The 22,482-nt window shown below is 35.9% G+C and overlaps 1 protein-coding gene and 1 long non-coding RNA gene across 6 annotated transcripts in view; both read right to left on the bottom strand.

Annotated features, from left to right (window-relative positions):
- LOC145946112 (sodium channel protein 60E) overlaps window positions 1-22,482 on the bottom strand; it is a 97,827-nt gene that overhangs the window by 8,845 nt on the left and 66,500 nt on the right. For 2 of the 5 annotated variants that reach the window (XM_083055536.1, XM_083055538.1), the window contains 18 exons: window positions 21,112-21,332; window positions 18,041-18,221; window positions 17,531-17,608; window positions 15,841-15,982; window positions 15,310-15,444; window positions 14,837-15,051; window positions 12,359-12,840; window positions 11,706-11,794; window positions 10,073-11,427; window positions 9,533-9,848; window positions 7,888-8,004; window positions 7,608-7,766; window positions 7,133-7,429; window positions 6,562-6,716; window positions 3,423-3,909; window positions 2,933-3,252; window positions 2,341-2,700; window positions 1,696-2,064 (listed from right to left, as the gene is read on the bottom strand). In XM_083055536.1, coding sequence (XP_082911662.1) covers window positions 1,696-2,064; window positions 2,341-2,700; window positions 2,933-3,252; window positions 3,423-3,909; window positions 6,562-6,716; window positions 7,133-7,429; window positions 7,608-7,766; window positions 7,888-8,004; window positions 9,533-9,848; window positions 10,073-11,427; window positions 11,706-11,794; window positions 12,359-12,840; window positions 14,837-15,051; window positions 15,310-15,444; window positions 15,841-15,982; window positions 17,531-17,608; window positions 18,041-18,221; window positions 21,112-21,332 — 5,478 coding nt within the window. Of the gene's footprint in view, window positions 1-1,009; window positions 1,026-1,695; window positions 2,065-2,340; window positions 2,701-2,932; window positions 3,253-3,422; window positions 3,910-6,561; window positions 6,717-7,132; window positions 7,430-7,607; window positions 7,767-7,887; window positions 8,005-9,532; window positions 9,849-10,072; window positions 11,428-11,705; window positions 11,795-12,358; window positions 12,929-14,836; window positions 15,052-15,309; window positions 15,445-15,840; window positions 15,983-17,530; window positions 17,609-18,040; window positions 18,222-21,111; window positions 21,333-22,482 lie in introns of those variants that run through there. The other 3 variants (XM_083055537.1, XR_014426986.1, XM_083055539.1) reach the window with 3 other exon arrangements.
- On the bottom strand, window positions 3,907-6,116 carry LOC145946117 (uncharacterized). The gene is made up of 2 exons (XR_014426988.1): window positions 5,041-6,116; window positions 3,907-4,668 (listed from the first exon to the last, which is right to left on the bottom strand). It is a non-coding gene; the product is annotated as an uncharacterized LOC145946117 (long non-coding RNA).

The raw sequence follows: 22,482 nt of genomic DNA, 5'->3' as shown, positions 1-22,482 counted from the left end.
TTTTCGCGCTACATCTAGAGATGTAAAAAAATCGTGTTTTTTTTCATTATTTTTTTAAATATAATATTTTTTTGTTAACATAATAAGAACAACTAAAGTTCTTATATTGTGTTTTTAATTTATATTTTCTATTTACATTTCTAGCTATACCTCAGGCTGATACTCGATGTACTTATATACTCGAGTTTGATTTCTTTACGATCCCAACGAACATTAAAATATATTTTCAAGAACATTCGGAGGATGATTACAAGGATAAAATTGAATGTATCCTATAATTTTCGTGCGCTTTATATAATTTGTATCTATATAAAGCGATAAATATATAAGACAGGAACAACGATATACTTCTTGCAATAATACGAATAAAATATCTTGCCTCTTATTTAATACTTAATTAATACTCTTAATTAATTAATACTTTTCTCTCGCCCTTGATACGCGCTATGTAAAATTATTACAGATGCAGATTTAAAATTGCATGCAAGAATTCGAAATCACATATCTCGATTGGAAAAATGTTTTACTTGAAGCTGGCTAGACCGAAGCATGACACGATGCTGACAATTACTCTAATGATATATACCTAAATGTCACGAAATGCGCTTATCAATGCCATGTATAATAATTGATGTAGTAACAATAACATCAATACTTTTTCACTTAACTACATTCATCGCAAACCGATAATGAACCATAATGGATTATTATGAGGATTAAATTATGCGCAACGAGCTGTGTCATCTTCTAATTTGCTAATGTATTTACTGCTAATCCTCTAAAGTAATTATATATTTTTAAAATTTGCGTTTAATTATACTGATACTAATTTCATGGACTATATGAAATGTATATGGGGCAAATAAATGCTGTATATATTTTCTGACGATAAAATGTATACAATACTTCAACTGCTAATCAATATCTTAACTTTTATCTCATGTGGCATCATATGCAAATCGAACAATAAAAATGGAAAAATTCTACGTATAGATATATTCAGGTTTACCTGCTCGTTTTCTTGCCTGAGGAGTTTTGGAAAGGAAAGAAAATAGATTAATTTTCTTTCGTGATAGAGCGTATGTGACATTGGCATATAAAAATTAATTGTAACTACGATGATGTATATGATATAGAGCTGGTTAATATAATTGATAATACAAACTCCTCAGGCCAATATATTATTATGTATATTTTATCCCCTGTAATTGTATATATAAAATTAAATTTGAACTAAATATTTTCGTAATAGTAAATTTGTTTTCGTATTTAATATTTCATAATTTGACGATACACACATATATATAAATTAATTTGCAAAATTATTATATATTCTGGCGATATATTTAAATTTGAAACAGAAATACTATATTTGTAATTGCATCTCGAAATAGCTGAAATGGATATTTAAATACGATTGGTCTGAATAAATTGATCAACATTAATCAATTTAACCAAATCATTTAATATATGAGAGATGCAATAAATTGAGTGAATTCCTATCGATCGTAAATTCAGAAAATAAGCCAGAATAAAGTGATCTTATACGAATTACACATTTATATACTGATAGACGAACTTTGTCTAATAGACGTTCCCGTCGTACAGTCGATCGATCTCCTCGAAATGATTCGAGCGATTTTCCAAAGATCTCATCGTTATTAAAAAGATGTATGAATAAAAAAAGGAATCAACCTGACAGTAACGTGGGAGTCCGAGCCGGAGCTGGAAGCGGCGGAAGGTTGTTCGGTGGTCGGTGAGGGACGGGACACGGTCAGCGCCGGAGGTTGCAGGTCCTCGTGGGTTCCGGTGGCGCCTGAGAGCAACAGCAGAGGAAGATTCGGAAACAGCCACGCCGAAGCGGTGCCGAGTTCGCTGAGATCGCTGGCGTCGCTGGCCCTGGAGGACTTGCGACTACTAGCCCGGCTACCCCGGTGCACGTGCAGCAGAGCCGACAGTTTACCGCCCCATCCGCTTCCACCCCTACCGTCCGTCCCACCTGGGCTCGAAGTCTGCGTCTGCGAGTCCACCTCTTGGGCGATCCTCTCGCGCTCCTTTTTCAACCTATCGTTTTCCTTGTGTTATTATGTCATTTTATCGTATATAATAATATGTAAATATATATATATTGTATATGTATTATATTATTGTATTATTATATTTATGAATATTATACTGACTATAATTGCGGCTTTGAATTCTCCAATATATGTTGACACGAGAAATATAATAATAACAATAGTAATAAATATATAATCATTTCTCTTATAATGTCTGAGGAAGTAATCATTTTTAGAAGAAATGTCATCTTTTCGAGTGAAAACAGCTATTTATACTCACGCTATGTATTCCCTTATGCAATGTTGAATCAACCTGGCAGCTTTGTCTTGTCGCTTCCAGATCCTCGTGGAAGACACTATCTCTAATTCTTTCCTGGTCGGAAATTGCTTCTTGAACTTAATGTCCATCTGTTCTTGCAGTTTCCTGAAGTCATCTGATTCCTCGACATGCCCGAGAACGTGCTTGACGAGCGAGTGCAGGATGTCCAGACAATGAATCTTGTGACCTTTTGCGATGGGAAGATTAAAGCTAACCAACGCTACGACGTTAGGCTTTGATATCCCCAGCGGTGGGTCCAGGCTCGCTATAAAATCACTCAGCTGCGGGAAGCTGATAAATTGAGTTGCATGTGGATCGTACCTGGAAAACGGTAATTTTAATTCAAAATCATGATAGAATTATCTTTTTATTTATCTTATTATTTATTATTATTATTTTTAAAGGATCTCTAAGATGTCACAAAACTCAGGTGTACATAAATTCTGCCATTGTATTAAAGAGATTTAAAGAGAACAAAAAGTTTCTGTAAGTTGCTTTAATTTATTAATTTTTTTTATGAAATCTATTAAATTTTTTTTTTTAAATGTCTTACTTCGACCATCGAATGTAGAACATCTCCAAGTCATCCTCGACGATACCAATCTCCTCCTCTTGATGAGCTTGGTTAAAGTTCTCTAAGATGATGGCAATGTACATATTAATAACTATCATGTAGCTAATGATAATAAATGATGTGAAGTACGTGATCGCGAGCAAAGGGTATCCGCAATCTCCGTTCATTTGCCGGCTGTTTGGAGAGGGATCGCATTCGGGTGGTTGCACCATCAGAGATTCCAATACGTCGTTCCATCCGGCCGAGGTCATTAAACGGAACAGTAGCTGCATACTTCTACCAAAGGTTTCAAAGTTCACCTAAGAGACAAAACGATTTTAATAAATGGTATATCCATACACCAAAACAAAAAAAATATTTTCTATTTTATTCTTATACTTTCTTCTCTTATATTTAAAAATATATGAATTAATTTCAAATAATTTAATCTAAATGAATAAAATACAACTGTTCGCGCATCTTTACTTACCATATCGTCCAATGCGCCCTGTTTCCTAACATGTCCGAAAACGGACATGCCGATGATGGCATAGATAAACGTGATCAGGGCCAGCAGAGCCCCAATGTTGAAGAGCGCTGGAAGACTGACGACAAGGGCGAAGAGCAGCTTACGGATACCTTTAGCGGCCTTGATGAGCCTCAAGATTCTGCCGATTCTGAACACCCTCACGACTCGCAAGAGCGTCGGGGACACAGGGAAGTCTATCATGATGTCCTCCATAAGTATACCCAGGATGGACGCCAACACCAGTACGAAGTCGAACAGATTCCATGGCACCGTGAAATAATGATAACGCAGACCCACTATCTTGACGATCGCCTCCAGGCCGAAGACTGTCGTGAAAAACGCGTTCGATACTTCGAGGATGAAGAAAATGGGATGCGGCTGGTTATAGTGCTCGATTCCCATCGTCAGCATGTTGAGAAATATCAAAACGAAGATAGCTATTTCGAATCTGGAAAGAGCGGAAGTTAGATTTCGTCGTCGCATTCCTTTACAATAAATTTGCTCATAATCTTTTTGATTGATCAGCGATTAATCGTTAGTCTTCTTACGGCGCTACAACACAACATGATGCATGCACGTCTAACATTCGTGCGGTAAAATGGCGTAAATAGTGTCTGCCGTTGATACTCGGGGCAAACTTTGTATTTAACTCTCGTTCGCTTTCCATTATTGGTTGAAAGAAAACATAGGACGAGGAAAAAAAAATATTACACGGCGATATAAATAATTCAAGTCTCTCTGCAACTCTGGTTTTGCAGAAATATGCATTATACGACTGCATGAATACATAACTCTAAGCTCGTTAAAAAAACAAAAATTAAAAAAAAAAGGAGAGAGAACAAAACTTTTTCATTCATAACTCACGCATCGAGACCGCTGTAATAATTCTAGCATACATTTCCCCATTGTGCGGTTAATTTTACATTCGCGTGGATTTTATTTATGAGAAGACAGAGGAAGAGAGAGTTCGCATCTAATAACCAGTGAGCGGAATTATAAAGTCACGATGTATGCGTAAGCTCTCAGGCTGCAGCTTATCTCGTCTATTATGTACCGTTGTATCTCACTATATACCGACAATGAATGTACAATTTAGAAGCGGCGAGCGTAAATGTCCTTCGGGTATCGATTTTCCATTACTCCGAGTAACAGAATGCAGAGTCGCGACATTTATCTTCTGCGGTCTCTTGCCTCTTGGCCGGAAACGCTGAAAAGAAAATTCACGCATTGTGTCATGGCGATTTGTATACATATTGCAATGCATTGGGGAGAGAAGTGTTATCGCACGAAAAACGAATATTCCACACGTGCATCGAGAAATTTATGTTAACTATCCAACACTGAATCGCGCTGCGTTAAATCTGGCAATTGAGAATGAAGAGAAACGAGCGGATAGAAGCAAAATCTTTTAACTCTCTAGTATATAGTAATTATGCATTAATTTTCATTGATCTTAATAATTGATAAGAAATTGATAAAATGATTAATAAGAAAATTGTACTATTTTTGAAATGTACAGGACGAAACGAAAGAATCGGCTTCGAGGATGAAGTATTTAATAAAGTATATTCCTTCTTACCTCTTCTTCGATCCAAACCATCGTGTCATCATAGATGAATCGAGGTTGAAGATGATAATAGTTTTATAGCTCCAGATAATCAAAGACTTGTTGCTGAAAGTCACGATGTCTTTTTTCGACCTTTTCATTTTTAATTTATACTGTTGACTGCCAATGAATAATAACAACTCGTAACTCGAGCAATCTGCAAGCTCTTAGAACCTACCTATACGAGCTTGATCGAAAATCTTAACAAAGTACATCGCGATGCAAATTCTGTGAAGCACGTATCCAAGTGCAACGGCGTGAGCAATGAGGAGGTGCAGTCGTGTAGCTTTCAAGCTACTTTGTAAAGTACAACAATTTGCGACACAGACATCTATACTTTGTGCTAAACCCCGTTCCCACGTATACGTTACCGCTTAAAGGAATATAGACTTACCATCCTGTCAAACTAGCGAGTTAGTCGAATCGAATGGAGAAGATAATAAAATATGTATCAAATAAAATATATTAAATAAAAATAAAATAAAAAATAAATAAATATATCAAATAAAATATATTAATTAAATATATATTAATACACATGTTAATCAGTCTTCAAAATAGAAACTAGAAAATCTATAGAATAACAGAATGCGACGTTTGGAATTTATTGTACACAGGATGTATACAATATCGATCGTTTGTGTTCGTCGATTGAGCTCGCGTTTACGTTGTCAGCGATTTAGCGTAAGGTGTCTGTGATTTGCATAGGAAAATATGCACCTGCCGCATTGCTCGCGCATACGCTGCAATCGAACACATGCTGCACAGTCCGATCGCTATATCAAATTCGTCGCATAATACCGTTTACGTCACTTTGACCGCACCATTTCTACGCATTCATTATGTGTTTTATTTCACATTTAAATAAAAAAATACACATAGGCAGAATCCAATTGCGTTAAGAAAAAAAAGCCAGATTAACACTTTGGCACCGAAATGTTTCAATTTAAATTAGGCTTGTTATGATGAAAAGATTTGATAGACAAGACAAGACAATTTAATAGACAAGAAGTTAAAAACAATGTTTTACATATAAAATTGTTAGACCATACATTCAAATAATATAATATGATAAATTTACAAAACAATTTTTATTATCAATACGAATAAACTTTTTGATTGAAAAGAAAAAAGGAATAATTTATTATAATGCATTGCGATGATAGTTAGAATAATAAGAAAATGTTTTATAAAGAAAATGTTGTAGAGATTTTTAATATTAAAAATATTAAATATAAAAACTATTTTTTTTGCTTAAAATAATTGAGTTAATGGTTTAAAACAGAAAATATAAAGTGTCTCGTATAGAGGAAATTAGTTTGATAGTTTTAATTGTCGCGATTATATGATAAAGAATGAAGTCTCGGTTGCCAAAATGTTAGAAATTACATCAATTTGTACGATAATCACCAGATAAACAATTATAAGCAACACAATTCTTTACACCAAGTGCTAATGTGATTTTTTGTTGGTCACAAAGCAACATATAATTACCTGCGAGAATTGGACAGGTCGTAGAACATTGCGAGGAATTGGTTCATCGGACGTTTTATAACTTTTTGCGGCTTTTTACGGCCGAGCTTTTTCATGGCAGTGTAGTAGTGTTTTTGACTTTCGGTCAAAAACATTTCTAACACTCCACCTTCATACTGAAAGAAAAATGATCGCTTTATTATTTCACAGCTAAATCAGGCGCGAGTTTTATAAAAATCAGAGCACGTAAAAATAAAACTTGCAATCAATATCCAAAATTATTACACTTCAATGCTTTTATCTACATTTAAAAAATTTAATTCTCAATAAAAAGATATATGTATCAAAGATGCATCTTTAAAGTTGAATCATTTTTATATACAATTGCATTTTCTTTTGCATTATAACTGTCTGTTCACAAATGCTTATTTTTGCTTTGTATTTAAAATTTTCATAATTATACATAAAAGATCATTCTTGTTTTAGGTGTCGAATTGAAACGGAAATAAAATATTCCTCCCACGTGATAAAAAATGGATTAATATTTTGAGGATTAAAACTTTCACTGGACTGCGTCGGGGATAGCGCTTACCTTTTTCTTCAGCATGTTAAAATTGTCTATGATCACTCCGATAAAAAGATTGAGCGTGAAGAATGAACCGCAGACGATGAAGATGACGAAGTAAAGGTAGGCGTACAGATTCGCTTCCCGTTGCGGTTGCAAATCCACCCCTCTCGCGTCTACAGCATCCTCCATCACCTCCATCCATCCCTCGAAAGTCGCCACTTGAAACAAAGCCAGATAAGCGATGCCAACGTGATCGAAAGTGATCTTGCTGTTCTCCCAAGAGTAGTTTTTGCTGAAACACTCCTCCTTGGTATTCACTATCTGGAAACGAAATGATCATCGTCAATAATCATATCACTACTAGTTTTAAAATTGTTTAAAAAAAATTATTTTTTAATAATACTATATAAATATTAAATTACAATTTTATCGCACTATTTCCTTATATCGGTCTCTTTATTTCGACATTCACACAGATCGGACTGATCGATCCACTTACCGAGGTGTCCAGCATTTCTCCGTATTCGTCGATGCATTTGAAAAATTTGCCGCCAAAGAATTGAACGCCCATTATTGAGAAAATAAGCCAGAACACGAGACAGACGAGGAGCACGTTGAATATACTGGGTATTGCATACATCAACGCGTTCACTACGATCTGCGGAGTCGGGAAGAAAAGGTTCTTCTCAGTGATGTATGCGCAAGTGCAATTCGTGTATTGTGTGTGTCGTACGTGACTTCAAATGCGAGTTTTTTTTAAGCCTGTTCTCGATATTTACCCTCATGCCTTGCCATCTCGAGATCGCCCGCAATGGCCTCAAGGCGCGCAACGTCCTCAGTGATCGTAATACTTTGAGGTTCTCATTTTCCTCTATCAAAAGACTAAACATGGATACCTGTTCAGGAAAAAAAAGTACAATTTAATATTGCTCGTCTAACATTTATAAAGAGATTCATGCAAAGAAGTAGATCTCGATTTTGTGTTCTGATCTAAAATTAAAGCTAATACAACAAAATTATTTGGATAAATTAAGTACTTTTACTTGGCGCATTTGTGCGTGAAATAATTTTTATGATAGTTTACTTGAAAAAAGTGATAGAGCAAGAGAATAGAGGTATCACATATTTCTAAATGACAATCTAATTAATGGCCATAAATTAATTAATTGCAATTGTACGAGTGTTCTAAAAAGTCTATCGATTATGTGTAAAGAAAATATTAAAAAATTAAAATACATTTTTTTTTATCTGTGTAATGTTCGATCTTTAATTTAAATAAAGTCTTATATATGTATATTATATTGCGTATATCTAGGAATAATATAACTAGAATAAATGTAATAAAGTATTGGAAATCTTGTGCAAAGAATTATAAATAACAAGCTGTGCAGAAATTCAGATTTGCAAACTACATTGATTAATCAAGATTGACATTACATACTACATGCGTGAAAAATAGGGCGTTTGTTTATTTTAAATTACATTTATGAAGACATATGTATGCAAATAGAGAATTCCAATATATCGTCTGGCATATATATTAGACATTATAAAATTATATATTTTTAACTAGGAATAAAATTATGTTTTATACTTAGAATTTATACAACATTAAACATTTTCTATTCAATTTTTAAATAATAGAAAAATCAAGTTTTAAGTAAAATTTTATAGAAAATGAAAGCAATGCTATTTATGAGAAACCAGAAAATATCGTATTATTATTTAGCAGGATATTTTTTTCTTTCTTTACCAATTTATTAGATATCTCTTTTGTGCATGAGGGAGCGACTTAAATTAACGACTCATTAACCCACCTGCTAATCCGTATACGATTAAAAAACAATGTATATGAAACATGCATTTATGTGAATATCATACTTTTAATCGACACAAACAGATACTGAGACATTAACTGTCAACGTACCTGGATCCATAGGGCCACACATAAAAACATGTAAATACAAGGAAACACGGAAACAATGTTCAAACAATTATCACGCATATTTCGTCCAATGTGTATGCTCTCAATTATTGTTATCTTATCGTATATACAGGGTGAACCATCTCAGTTTACGATATAAAATAATTGTTACAATTTTCATTGTAAACGAAAGAAACTGTCGAATTAAAAAAACTTTTAATCATTGTTTTAATCAGTTTTGAAAAGGATATCTATGTTAATTATTATTCTATGCGTTATTCTCAATGGCATACATATTTAATAGACGCTTCTCGTTAGTAATGAAAATTGTAAAAGCTATTCATTCAACAAAGTTAGGTGGCTCACTCTGAATACAAATACGTATAATAATGCCTGATAAAGGACAAGCAAGGAAATTGACAAATACAACTCATGCTACAATGATACACGCGCGCGATTGCACGTTTTGCATTTTGGATCGAGATTCTGATCGTACTTACGAAAACGATTATAAAATCCAGGATTGTCCAGAAACTGGTGAAGTATTTACAGAAGCCTAGGGCTAGCCATTTCAAGAGCATCTCGATGCTGAAAAGCGCGCAGAAGCCAAGATTGGTCCAGTAGAGAAGCTTCTTTAAAAAAGGATTGTCATCCAAGTAGATATCCTCGAAGCACAGCGTTATGGAAGATGCGAAAATTAAAACTAGTATCATCCATTCGAAAGCGGGCGTATCCACCACCGACAGGACAACCGTACGAATTCTTATCCACTTCTTGCCGATATCCGTGGCGAGGCAACGATTAATACAGCTACATCTAAACACAATCGTGTATACATCAAGCATATTTAATTGCAATAGAAACATTTAGAAAAATCGCACATACGCAAACGCAGAAAAATTTTAGATTCGTTTAAGTATTAAAATATGACTCTCGATGTGATTTTTAAATCTATTATAAATAATTTTAGGGTATATGTTTTGTTAAAAAAATTTTCAAATTGATGTAAATGAAAAAGAAAGTAGAGAGAAGTGCCTTACTTTTGATAAAAGTGCTGGGGAAAGCAATCGAGCGGCTCCTTGTGTTCTTTATTCCTGCCGAACCCCGGGAAGGAGCCCATCCCGTCGATGTATCTCCCTTTACTGTCTCTTCTACCTCCGACCGTGAGTTCGTCCACGTAACTCACGAGGGCGTGCCAAGGACGTTTCTCTATGCCTTCCTTGCATGGAGGTGGCTTCTCTTCCGGCAGCATAGCCGCCTCTTCATCTGTCTTGTTGACGTCTTTGAGCACTTCCAGCTCTATACTCTCCTCGGGATTAGTTTCGTTACTGTTACCCTTCTCGGTCAACTTCTTATTCTCCTTAACTGTCTCCTGACTGCTCTGACTGTAGGTGGTGAGAGTGGCCTGACGATAGATCGGATCGTACGTAAAGACCGGCTGATTGAGACTCTCCTGATACGACCTATTGTAAATATTGTCTTTAGGAAGGCTCAGCACGGTCTCCTGGATCGCGTATTTCTCCTTATTCTCCTTGTCCATCACCTCGCGCACAATCTGCTCCAGTCGAATGTTCTTCTCGTTCTCGGAATTCTCCTTGCGATGCTTCTGCTTGCGTACGATCGACCTTATACGATCAAACGATCGCGCGAGCTTCGACTCTTCGCCGACCTCTTCCTTCTTCTGCTTCAGTTCCTCGGAATTAAAGCTGTTGAGCAACAACGCCAAGAAGAGGTTGAGGACCATGAAGTTGCCCATCACCAGAGCCGGCAGGAAGATGGCGAAGCACGTGCCCGGCCCGTCGTCCCTTTCTGCGCGCATGCAGTCCCACAAGGGCTCGATCCATTCGCCGCACAGAATACGAAATATCATCATGAATGAATGGAAGAAATCGTTGAAGTTCCAGCGTGGCACTGGGTCCGGGTAGAACTTGTCCAGGGTGTAGTCCTTACTGAACAACTGCATGCCGATCACAGCGAATATGTAGATCACAATCACCAGCACGAAGGTCAGATTACCGAGCGCGCCGATCGTCGAAATGATGATGCTGAGGAGAACTTTCATGGTCGTCCAAGACTGCGCAAGCTTTAGAACACGCAGCAGTCTGAGACCACGTATCACTGACAAACCGTCCACCAACTCGAACGTTAAATCGATAAGCGATGCGGAGACGATGATCAAATCGAAGTTGTTCCAGCCGTTGTTGAAGAAGTCCTTGCTTAGCGCCAGGAGTTTCAGGAAGCATTCGAATGTGAAGATGCTGGTGAACACTTTGTTGCCGATGTTGAGCGCCTGCCGTATCGACTCGCTCATGCCATGATGCTCCAACGCCAGGAAACCAGTGTTTAGAACGATGCAGAGGGTGATCATTAACTCGAACAAGGGATCTCTCACCACCTAACACGATTCATTTTAATGCCGCCATGAAAAGATGTTCTTTAAATTCGCGCGCATGATTTGATCTCTTTTATTATTAAAGTTGAAACAAATTATAGAGAGATTATTATTTTATGCGTTTCTCTAAATTTTATTAAAATAAATTTGTTAAAAAATTCGATAATGCTGTTTTCAGATAATATTCGCGTAATTCTAAGAATTTAATTAATCACAACAAATGCAAATTTCCTCAGGAGATCTGCTTTAAATCTTAAAAATATCGAATATCAGTGATTTACCTTATACAAGCAGTTTTGAAATCGTAGCCATCCTTCGTAATCTACGCAGCATTGAATACATTTATCGCAGTTTCTATCTGGAAGATCATCTGTAAACACATATCGCACATATGTATATCTATGTTAGATCATTTGCAATGTAAATTTAAAAAATATCTCGATATTCCAAAAATTAAAAAATATTACTAAATATTAATAGATAAAACTAATTTTCTTTTTTCTCTCTTTTTCTTTCGCAGAATATGTTAAAAAATTTTATTAATTCAGTTATACAGCCAATATTTATAGCCAGTATTGTTTTAATAAATAAATGCAGTACGTGCGGCAAATACTTACTTATCGCAAGCTTAGATATTCAACATTTTAATTAATTAAACCACAAATTATGTAATTCCAACAAAGCAAGTTTCGCGCGATTTTAAACGAGTATATAGTTGAGCAAAAAAGGTTTGACGTCAAATTAACCGAGAATTTTACTAATACAATTTACAGCGAGTGTTGTTTTTCAATAAATACATATATCGTCCACGCAACAAACGTTATACACGTTACAACATTTCAATATTCAACATATTAAAAAAAAAAGAATCAAACGGTATTGTTTCAATAAACAAAATTGCCAGTCAACACACAAGCGGTTAGTTTTCGCTCACCTAAAACTACAATGTGCGACAGGTACTCTGGCGGCAGCGTGTACATATGTTTCTTGGTTTTGACCCCGTTGCACTTGAGCACTCGAATCTCCCGATTCCCGGTTCTCACCGACACGGTGACCGGCGCCGGCGGACAGTCCGGACGTAGCTGCAACTGGGCCAGCTGAGACTTGCTGTGTTCCCTCGGGGACTTCTCCTGGGATCTCTCGGCCCGATGCTCCCGCGACTCGCGTCTGTCGTGCTGCTCCTCGGCCGACGTGACGTCGTCGCCCTCGTGATCGTCCACCACCCCCGAGTCGTCCAACGACGACTGCTGATTGCTGTTGTTGCTGGCCTGTCTGGAGTGCAGCATGCCCCGGTTCGGCGCCAGCCGATGGACCGTGTTGGGCTCCGGCGGTCTGGGACTGACGTTCTGGAGCGGCAAGTGGGAGGGTCGTACATTGGAGTGCCTGGGACTCGGACTCGGACTGGGTGTCACGGACCTGCAATGCAGTTCCCGTCATACTTCAGGGCGAATTCAGCAGTTCGTCGTCGAGGGAGAGGAACGAGAGCAATCCCGCAGAGCGAAGTCTAGACGAAAAAAATGGAAATTTTATGAAAATGCACATGGTTGGCTCGTTATGCAAGTAGGTAAGCGATGCGGAAAATTATTCCGAGTAGAAATTATTTCTGTCATCTTTATATCTTTCGTAAATATAATTGAGACTTAATTAAGAGTTTTTGTATTTATAGAAAGAATGTGCAAGTTTCAAACTGATAAAGATTCAAGTTTTTAAAGGATTTGCGCTAGTGCGCTATCTTGCTGCACAAATGAACGATTATTCGGTCCATTAAACTAATTAGTTTCGGGATTGCGTGGAGGTACAGCCAAGTTCAAGCAGCGAAATCGATGCTTCTAGTAATGAGCGACATTAACCATGGGAATATCAGGCACATGTCTATATATGCGTCACTAAGTCGGGTCATTTCAGCTCGTCCAAGACATTACCGAAACTATACATATGCGGCCTGTTAGAGGAAAGTACGAAATTTATTGCTATTAATTTATTGATGGATATACAATATTAAAAGATTATGAGAGACATGTGATAAAGGATGAAGAGAAGAATTTAAACGAGATAAATTTTGTATTATAAGATTGAGATAAGATATTAATATAAGTTAAAAAAGACTGCATTATTCATAATCTTGCATTATTCGAGTCATAAATAATTTCTTATATGAATTTAATAATAAATACTTTGCATTGTCTCGATTCTCTTGTAATATCAATTTTCCTTTATGATATAAAATTATTAAAGAGAACTGAATTTATATATCGCGATTAAAAACCTGTCGAAACACGCTATTAGCTACTCTTTTCACATCTAATTTCTTTAATCAATTCGGAATCTAATTTACATCAACAAAAGTATCAAAGTACGAATAATTTAAATCACAACAATTCAATTACAAAAACAATCGAAATAAAAAGATATCGGCGAATTAATATTCGTAGGCGCAAATAAATTATAAAGCTTTGTACTTTATAATTCATTTTCCAAGACAATTTATATTTAACAAAATCGTAATTAAAATTAAATAAATTAGAAGAATGACATTTGATATAAAATTATAAAATCAATAACATTTTTGTTAAGCCAAAAAAAAAAAGGAAGACTGCAAGTTGATCGAAAAATTGATAGATGAACAGTTATAATTTTAATATACATTGTGCATAAATAAAGTTTGTCAAAATGCGTATTCTATGATACGACCTACCGTCGTAAGATTGCAAGCTCGTTTTCTTTCCTCGCTTTTATTACAGTTCCTTGAAAATGAGGGCGTTTATGATGTTCCATTCTTTCTATCTTTTTGGAATAAACTCCCTGCAGTTTAACGACTTTGTAGCGAGCTATATATACCGGGGATAGAAATTACTTCTCTATGTATGGGATAAACGCATAAAAGCACCCAATACTTTCAGTCCGGAGATGCTGACAGAATTAGGATCAGTTTCGTTGCATCTGCTATAACTTTTTATTTCCCATTTTACACTCTTATCTATGTACGTGCATGTTAAGGAATTTTATTCTATTTTCACTATTATTTTGAACGGTTTCTTTTTTTTGAATAAAAAGAAGACAAGTTTTTATATAAATCCCAAAAATCCCAAAAAACCTTTTTCATTTATATATGAGGCTTTGGATATTATACTTTTCTAAACTTTTAAATAGCATTAAAATAGCATTTACTTTGTATAATTAGTATAATACAAGCATCACGTTTTCTTAGAAAGAAAGAGAAAAAAAATATAAATGCTGTGATTTATAGCATATAAATAAGCACTCAATTTATCTAGTTATATTATCCAAAGCGTTTTCTCGGTTAAACGCGATGAAAAACAGCACTTTATTCTTATAACGCGAATGTTTTGCACGATGAACGTGACAAATCAAGCTACAGTAAAGAGTCGATCGTAAATATAGATATAGAAACCTGCTGCGAGCACCACCGTTTCTCTCCTGACCAGCGCTGCTCCTTCCACGTTTTCTTCTACGCGTTTTCTTCCTTGTGTAACTGCTGAGCAACACTCCTTTACGAGCGTCTATCCTCTTCTGTTTATCTTTCGTTAGAGTCTTGATGTTGATGTTCGACGGGTCGAAACTAAACGTCGAGTCCTCCCGATGGTCCGTTAAGTCTTTCCTTCGTTCCTATCGTTGTCGCAAAGAAAAAATCGATAAAGTTGCAAAAATATAAAATAATATCAACAAATTAGATACTCGCAATTTTCTATAATTATTTTAAATTTATTAAAATATTTTTTGACAGTTATTTTAAATTATTTATCATCATTATCGTGGAAAGCAGATATTCTGCATATTTTTTCAAGCAACATGTAATCATTTAACTGATGACTTTAATGTAAGATGTGTACACTCATCAAGATTTGAAGTAGAGTGCATATTTACCTCGTTTGTAATCTCGGCTTCCTCTTCATAACTCAACGCCACGACGGCCAGCATTAAATTTAGCAGATAAAATGATCCAAAGAATACAACCACCGTGAAGAACGAGACGCTAATAGGTCCGCACGCCGACAACACCTGTGCCAAAGACACGTTATTCATCATCATCATCATCATCCCGACAACGCATTCATAGCGCCGTACAGAATGTAACAAATATAATGGTTATTGATATTCTTTCCGGAGAATCCATTTAAATGTTAAATGTTCCAAATGCAATTTTGTTTTCACATTTTCACGAAATTAACGATAGTTGAGTTTATAAAAATGTCACTCCTCTTTTAATTTCCCAAATATAATTGCCAATTAAAATAAAAAAAAAAAAAGAAGCAAATATGAAGAAAAAATTTGTTTTTAATTTTCAATACTTGATCTAGCAAAGTATGGAGTGAGAAATAAAAGTACGACAGAAAATCGAACTTTACACGACAATCTGTATCTATATAAGGCTTGAGAAATCTCTCGGATGGTGACCTTGTTATAGACGTCCTCCCAGTAATCCAAGGTAATCAGCTGAAAGGTGGTGAGCATTGACCACAGGAAATTATCGAAGTTGGTGTAACCGTGGTTTGGATTAGGGCCAACGCAGAGACAAGTGTAGCTCTCGTTACAATGCCTGGAAAATAGGTAAGACCTACATCGCCGACACCGCAATATCCGTGATAGCTGTGAGAACCGTTTCAAGTTCTGTCTGCACTATCATTATCAAGTGCGGAAATATTATTTGCCGCGTGGCCTTTACTACGTCGAGCTTTTCCACATTATATAGCCTTACGCCACGATTATATCGACTACCTCTGCACTCGCTAAATGAAAATAATCGAGACTTTTATTCTGCAAATTAAAACGCGTAAAATTCTATAACTCTACTATTTCTAAATAAAAAAAAAATATTTTTACGATATTAAATTATTTGTTCTCTTGTTGCTAAATAAAATTTAAATATTGTAAGTATCTCAAATTGCTAGTCTGCGTTACATATGAAGAAAAAAATCAACATTTTTTTTACAAAGTCCGCAAAATACAATATCCGCGAAGCGAGATTATCGAAGGTGTGAATAAGTCACCGCTCGACCGAGCGAAATATTCTTACAGGAATGTCTCGTCTCGAAGGTGCAAAGAAACCGTCAGTTTCGCGGACGTATATCGATCGAATAAAAAGCCTACTTTCCCTCTCCCGCGTGGAAAAACACAGGGCACCAAAAGTACGCCGTAAAGCTCGCGCGCCACGTAAAGCAGTAAAGCTTTTGCAAACTTATTTATACGAGCCGAACGAATTCCGTCGCGGCCCGGCACGTAATCATTTGCGGAATGGATGCTGCCGTAAAATCGATAAATATGGAGGAGGAGCGCTTCGTACGCTTCGTCAACAAAGTGCACGAGATAAGCTTCGAGCGAGCTTTTCGATACCGCGAGAGAGCAATCAAGTATAACCGGATGCCGCGATGAAAATATATATCCGCGCGATTATGACCGGCGTATATGACAAGTGATTAATAACACGATTCGTTGGCAATTATCCGTAACAATTTGTCGACGATCCTATGTAATTGTCGACACTTGATAGATGATTTATGTCTCGTAACGCGAAAACGAGCGCTACGCTTTTGCTACAAAGTTTACAAGTATAAAATAAATTTGTTAAAAACGCTATTGATTTTGAGAAATTTGTAATTTTCTGTTCTAAAGGTTTTAAGCTGAAAAGGTATATAAAAGTTTTATATATTTTATTCATTTTTTATCTTATCAATTCTTACTCTAAGTTCTTTTACTTTTTATATGTTAATTTTCTTTCTAAAAAGAATTCTCAAAATTCTTAAAGTTTAAATTAAAGTCAGCTCTCTTCACAGATATTTTATTGCATTTGAAAATAAATTTTCACGTAGCGCGGAAGAAAATTTTCGTCGGAGAACCATAGATTTCTCGAGTATCGAAGACCCGGACGTGACAGTGAAAAGTTTGGCAAGTTTCTCTGCAGGATAGACACATCGACTCGAGAAAGTATCGCGCAAGCATTCAATTTTTCTCGCTCAGAAGACTCTTCTCGCGAGGACGAGATCGACTAGCACTTGTCTGGAGATGTTGATATGGTAACCAGCCCTCGTGTCTCGAGAATTAGCTTATCTCAAGTAGGATTGAACATATAAATACAAGAAACACCAACCTGGCGCCGGTTACATTGCCGCAGATGATTGGCTCCTCAACCTCGTTGAAAGCCCAATTGGATGAGTTCCAAGTCCACCTGTTGGCGACACGAAAATTCCGTTAGCGTTCTTGCAAGCTCTAGCGCGATCTCCGGAGATTTAAAGCGAGAGAACTAACACACTTCTACGTCGTCTTTATTTTCCAATTTATCAAAATCAATTTTCTTCAATTCAATCGCTATCCGATACGATACATACAAAAATTAAATCAACTCCTTCACAAGACGTGACAATATAAACGTGTGTGAGATGAAAGATAAAAGTGTATAATTAATTATAAATATTTTTTTATCAAATTTTTTTATCAAAATCACTTTCAAGCACATTGATAACGAAATAATTATTGCATCAATAACTGACATAGAGAAAGAACAAATGTTTTTTAAGATTTTAGAATATTATATATTTTTAGACTAAAATAAATTCGTAATTAATTAGATATATAATTTATGCGAATGAAAATAACTTACTCGATCCAATCAACTTGCGTGGCGTTCGGCTCTTGGTGCTTCACGCATTTATTTCTAAGTTCCCCCATGTAAACTTGCAAGGCGAAGAGTGCAAAAACCATCAGGCAGAAAATCGTCAGTGTCATTACTTCGGCAAGTTGCTTGAAACTGTGCAACAATGCGTTGATGATAGTTTTTAGACCTGTAACAAGCAATAACACAGCACGGATTATAATTCTGTTTGATTTAAGAAAAGATCACCTTTTATTTAAAAGTTCTAAATCAGCGATAGTGTAACACCTTATATAAGAGATAGTTAAAAATTCACGACAAAAGTGATGATTTTCTATCAAACTTTTAAATTCATTAAAAAGTTCAAGCTCGATAAATCGTAACGCGATTAATACCTAATTGCAAAGGAAACAAGCGCAATTATTAATATCAACCTGTCGAAGTAAATCATGACTGATGCAACTGAGGATTGCGCGGTCGGCGATTTTACTTGAAAAATCTCCTATTGACCTACTGCTGTCTGAAATGCGGCATTCATCGATTTCGCTCCAATGTATCGTTATATAACGGACCATTCATTCATCGGTCTTTAAGGGGCTTTCTCCCTTGGGCGAGTGCGAATGTATTGCCCTGCGACCTCTATTGTTCCCGAAAACGCCGATTTGCATCTTGCACGAAGCAGAGTTCGCAGACTTATTTTTTATCGTCAACATACTTCGCTAAACTCGAATGAAGATCCATAGAATTTAGAAGAAAAGATTTTTTTCATTAAAAATTCCTTGGCAGTTTGTGTTAATACAACATATCTGCACGCAATAAGCCATATTTTCAAATCTAAAAAAAGCGCGGTTCACATAAGAGAGAAAGTTTAAAACTTGAGTAGAAAAATTATGTGAAAAATAGTTCGTGATAATGCGGAGATATCCCAAATGTGTATCGTCTATAAATCTTAATTTGCATAATGATAAATCACTTTCATCGTAAATTTTTATGTTGTCACATCAGCAACGAAATAAAATGTATACCTACTTAGTTAGATAAAAATTTTTTTAGCGCGTAATAAATATATTCGGGAAGAATGTTTATCCGCTTTTATTTTCGAAATTCTAATATTTTCAAATATCACGAAAGGGAAAAGCTTTCCGCAGTCAAATCAATAAATCGTGCGATGAATAGTTAGTAAAAACCGATATCCGTGACCAAAAAAACCCTTTCGTTTCGTCAACCTGTACGCTCGATGCCAATCGGATATCGTATATTTCGCAACTCCTGCGACACGTTTGCGTTTCGAAATCGATATAAAACGAACCGTCAAGATAAATCACCGTTCCTCCTCGAAATGTATGAACGTATTGACAGACGCAAAATGATACGGCCTTGATGGCATCTAGAGTAATCCGCGGTTGTCCTCAGAACCATTGAAAGACCGACACATTCGCGTTTGTCAGTTGGTTAAAGTTCGTCGTTCTCTCTGTAAACTGTTGTGTGCGTCTCGTCCTCCCTTCTGCGAAAACTCAAACCCGCTTCCACAAACGTGCTATCATCTCAACTGCTTTGTGTTTCATCCGGTCCAGTGGTCAGCGACAGACTTATTTCTACGGTTCGTAGCTTCTCGTTATACCGTTTCATCTCTTTAATTTGACCAAGCTTGTTCTGTTGTATTTTCCTGGGTTTTTTATCAGACTGTCTTGTTATTTCGCAAACGCTAAAGTTTCGTTCTCGATTTAGAGCCGATTACGCCTTTAAAGTATTCTTTAATTCAGCGAAAATATCATGAAAGAGACGTAGAGATAAAAAATGAACTCTCTCTCTCTGACATCGTAAATTCGAAGTTCGTCTGGTCAGTAAATCAAAGATAAAAATCGAGCCATTTAAAACGTCCCCACATACATACACACACCTTATTCTCGTTTCGTACGCATAAGCTGTCGATCGAGGAACATTTTTCATCTTCTCTCTGAACGTCAAAATATATATCACGCCGGTTTTGCTGTAGCTTATTACTCGATTATGGAATTGATTATGCGATCGATCGGAGGTGATTGTAAGTCTCCATCGGTCGCCGCAAATGAGACAAGCGTGAAAGCTTACGAGCTTATGACGCGCTTCGCGATTCCCTTTAATGTAATACCATTGTAAATTTACAATGTGCTTCCGCACGCATAGTGGAGCAAGATTAAAATGCATATACTGAATATTGGAGGGAATAAATAATTGAGCGATAAACGCAAACGCGATTCCGGAATCGATGTAAACATTTTCATGCAAATATTAATGTGCAATCACACGCGATGACAAAAGAAATGTACGTGCTTATTTAATACGCAGAATATCGTAAATTTTCTATTGTCGAATATTATAACTTCGAGGGAAAAAGAGGGGGGGATCATAGATTTTGTATAATACAATTTTACAAAGATAATATTAAAATATAATGATGTGCCAAGAAATATAAATATTTATCTAGCTAATAAAGCTGCGTCGCGACGAATATCACGTGCATGAATTCCATTGCTACTGTCATTTAGTTTTGCTGTCACGCGAATGAATTAACACGATAAATCGCCATATATACCGCACGAAATTGAATGGTTTTTCGTTATTTAGAGCTATATCATTTATGCTCGTTTCAACGAAAACGTATATAACGTAAATGCGGGTTTGATTTAAAGCTCGAATTAATATGAAACTGTTCGGTTTGTTTTGCAGCTGATTAATATAGTGTCTATTGATATATCAACCGCGTGCGCATTTAACGTAGCGCAATAATGTCTAATATTATGCGTCACCTGCGTAATCGCGACATGTAACTCGAAAGACATGTGAGATATTCGATGCACATTTTATTCCAAAAAGAAAAGCCAATTGTCCCTGTTATTTTATGTCTAATTATGTAAACTAATTATAAATTGTATGTATTAATCAAAAGAGATTAATTTTCTGAAAAAGATTGTTTTTTTTTTGAAAGAACGGCATGATTAAAGATTTCTTTCACGCTCGACTTTCCTCGATTAAAGTGTAAAGCTGAATGTACGAATCGAACGTAAATCGCGGAAATTGCATGCTCGAGATTAGATTACCTGGCATAATGGATACAGTCTTAAGTGCTCTCAACACCCTGAACGTCCTGAGACCGGCCAGATTCCCGACTTCCATCCCGATAGTCGCGCATCCGCTGGTAATCACCACGAAGTCCAACCAATTCCATGGATTCCGTAGATAAGTGTACTTGTTCAGTATAAATCCCTTTGCTATTGATTTGACCACCATTTCCCCCGTGTATATGGCTAGGAAGATATATCTGGAACATGAGAGAAACACATCGCGTGAATTACTTCCAGCATCCGATCACCGGATGCACTCTCGTTCGTTATGGACGTTTCAATCCTGTTTATCGAGAAGTCAAAATGTTATACTTGTAATAAAAATCCGAAACGAGATAACTTTCATAGAATAAATTTATGGAAATTAATTATAAACAAAATTGCGTGCGAGTTTGTTTATAATTAATTTCGAGAGTTATTTAATTTCTATATTGTGTTTATTTTCGATATATATTTAAAGCTGCTATATTTTGAAATATAAATAATTATGATCTACAAATCTTTCATCTCGATATTGAGAGCGATAACAACTCTTGTAATCTTGAAGAAAAATGTTATATATTTATCTATATAATTAAAAATAAATAAGCAATCTGCTAATTATAATAGACATACACACAGAATAATATTTTTATACGATTGACTGATAAATTGAAATTACGTGCTTGTACCTATATAAATCATCTTGTCTTGTCTAACCATACCTATATCAATCATGTCAAGTGTGTTACAAATACAGATTGCTAGCAATCAATTTAGCTTTCTCAGTAATGCAAAAATATCATGTTTATAAATAGGGCAATAATTTTACGAAAAATCTATGAATCATTATATCACATTTACACTGTTGCACTTTTAAAACATTGCAAACAGATTGTCATGAGATAAATTCTAGTTGCATTGAAAAAAAAAAAAAAGAAACTAAAAAATTTATCCACATAAAAATAAAAATTTCATCGATTAGTTTAATAATTCTGCTTAATTCTGATTGAACGAGAATTTTCTTCTCCATCTAGACTTTTATTTATGCCAGCGGAGAATTTTGGTCCAATTTGAAAGGAGGTGAGAGCAGCACGAAAAGAGGAAGGGAGAAAGAGAGAGGAAATCTTTAAATCTCCATCCGCGTATCTCGGACGTTTTGCGCCCTGCGGCATTCCATATCTCCGCAGATGCACTACTGCACCGTCGTGTATCCCGCAGCCTGCATTCTGCTCCGAGAGCGTGGAATAACCGCGATGCGGTTCGCCTTTATTTTCGCTCCCGTACAATGCAAGATGAAATGTTCTCCTCTTGCGCGACTCGAACGATTTTAATGAACATTTCTCGTGCAAACTTATTGAGGACATG

This window comes from Prenolepis imparis, unplaced genomic scaffold (assembly GCF_030444845.1).
Source record: "Prenolepis imparis isolate NDT839.2.m4 unplaced genomic scaffold, iyPreImpa1.0 SCAF_15, whole genome shotgun sequence".
Classification (NCBI taxonomy): Eukaryota; Metazoa; Arthropoda; class Insecta; order Hymenoptera; family Formicidae; genus Prenolepis; species Prenolepis imparis.
Note: the sequence above shows the minus strand (reverse complement) of the source record. Positions and strands in the feature narration are given on the sequence as shown.